General features: G+C 33.1%; 1 protein-coding gene across 1 annotated transcript; it reads right to left on the reverse strand.

The window, feature by feature from the left end:
• Nucleotides 1-274: 274 nt before the first annotated feature.
• On the reverse strand, nt 275-1351 carry LOC114182349 (cryptic loci regulator). Its single transcript, XM_028069212.2, has 2 exons — nt 937-1351; nt 275-828 (listed from the first exon to the last, which is right to left on the reverse strand). Exons 1-2 carry the CDS (start codon nt 1291-1293, stop codon nt 652-654), a joined length of 534 nt encoding a protein of 177 aa, XP_027925013.1. The 5' UTR covers nt 1294-1351; the 3' UTR covers nt 275-651.
• Nucleotides 1352-1951: the final 600 nt, after the last annotated feature.

Below are 1951 nucleotides of genomic sequence, written 5' to 3' on the forward strand. Positions count from 1 at the left end.
ACTACAAATATTCTATTTTCAAGGGTGTGCCATACTTTGATATACAAATGCAATAGGAGTGTAGGAAACAATACATAATATACACTTACTTTAAAAAGATATAAAATTTATTAAACATAATAAATATACAACTTGAGAGAATCCAAATTAAAATTGCATTTTTCAAAAATTGTCTTCATAAAAGTATCTATATTTCATAGGTTTGGCTACTTCCTCAATATGTATCGATGATATACCCTAAAGTACACAGATACACAAAACAAAATTGAAGTACTGCTGCATAAAATTCCTCGTACAATAAATTCATGGCATCCTCATACCTTAAAGGTCGTCCAGTAGTAAGGATAAACAAAAGCAATATTCAGCGTATACTCAACAGAGAAACACTAATCAAAATACATAACGGCATTAGATTCTAAAAATTAATGAATTTTATACAAAACCACATTCCATCTTCCCCTCCCCTTCTAAAACTCGTCATATATATATTCTTATCATTCATCAGGCTAAAGATATTCTTCACAACACAATCAATTTATAAATATATTTACCACTCTGCCAAATGCCTAATCTACACGAAATCACTGTGCTAAAGAGTTACACTTACGGATAATAAAATCGGTTGTGGCATTGTGCAAAGCAATAGCGGCTTCAATCATCGTCATCATCATCATCACCACATAGCACTTCCATGAGGTCATTCGGTGATGCCCAAATTGGAAGATCAAACAAGGTTTGTTTGAACTGTTCTTCCCTCTTAACGCACACAGCTTCTGCTATGTCGCATAAATTTGACACATCGCGAATTATCGCTTCCTGCGCCTCCACCTGTGCAATTCACGGACTAAGCTCATTGTCGCACCAACAATCAATCCAATTCAATTATAAACCCTAAAATTTCATGTAGAACCTATATTTAGCAAATTAGGGTTTTACCTGCAATAGGAGGTCGCGGAGAAGGGAGCTACCGGCGGAGTCGGTTGAGGAGGAAGGAGAAGGGAGGGATTGGGCTTGGTTTAGTCGTTGCTGCTGCTGCTGTTGTTGTTGAAGAGAGTGAAGAGCAGTGCGTTGTTGCAGTGCGAGCAAGGTGTTCGACAATGATTCCCAGTGAAGAATCTCTTTCTCGTACTTCGATTTGAGCTTGAGTAGGGTTTGTTTCTTACGCTCTCTCCGAAGGTTGTCCGCCGCCGATTCGTCGGCCTCTGGCGGCGGTGGAGCGTCGATGCGGCGGCGCTTGCGCTTGAAGACGAAGCCGTCGTCGTTGCAGAGCTCCCATTGGTGGTCTTCTTCCATTTTGAAAAATGGGAGAGAGCGCGGGTTTTTGACTTTTCAATTTTCAATTTCTTCAAATATGCCCCTTTTCTACAATCTCTTTCTTATTGAACTTTTTTCGTTTTGTTAGTTATTTTAACTTTTAATTTCTTAATTTTAATCCCAATAACCAAACTATTTTAGAATAAGTTTCATTCTCTTATAATTTTAATTTTACTTTATTTAAAAATATTCATCTCTGTTTTTAATTTTGTTTTTGTATTGTACATTTTTATATACAAATTTTTAGTTTTATCTACGAGATTCTATTTTTTATACATTCGTTTTAATTTTATCTCTTTACGTAATTCTTTTGAAATTAAAATAATTATCACACCATTTTTGTTCTTTACTGTTTATTTAAATTTATCCACTTTTTAATATTTACCCTTTAACTAATCAAATATTTATATTTAAATGTTTCTTGAAACTTTAAATTTAATGATTTTTTAAAGTAAAATAATTAGTTTACTATTTTATCCCTTAAATGACTATTTATTTAAATTTAAAAAAAATTTAAAACTAAATTAGCTACTTACATAAAAAATTTACACATATAAGTAAGTTTATAATATAAATTTGTATTAGTTAAATACTTTAAAGTTATCAATGAGGGGTAATTTGGGAGGGTTCAAGAAGA

This window comes from Vigna unguiculata, chromosome 4 (assembly GCF_037176805.1).
Source record: "Vigna unguiculata cultivar grain cowpea cultivar isolate G323 ecotype 2 chromosome 4, ASM3717680v1, whole genome shotgun sequence".
NCBI lineage: Eukaryota > Viridiplantae > Streptophyta > Magnoliopsida > Fabales > Fabaceae > Vigna > Vigna unguiculata.

Excerpts from the sequence above, each read along its gene's own strand:
- LOC114182349 (XM_028069212.2), bottom strand. The coding sequence starts at position 1,293 with ATGGAAGAAGACCACCAATGGGAGCTCTGCAACGACGACGGCTTCGTC. Across the intron at positions 829-936 it reads TCCGCGACCTCCTATTGCAG|GTGGAGGCGCAGGAAGCGAT; the intron begins GTAAAACCCTAA and ends TGAATTGCACAG.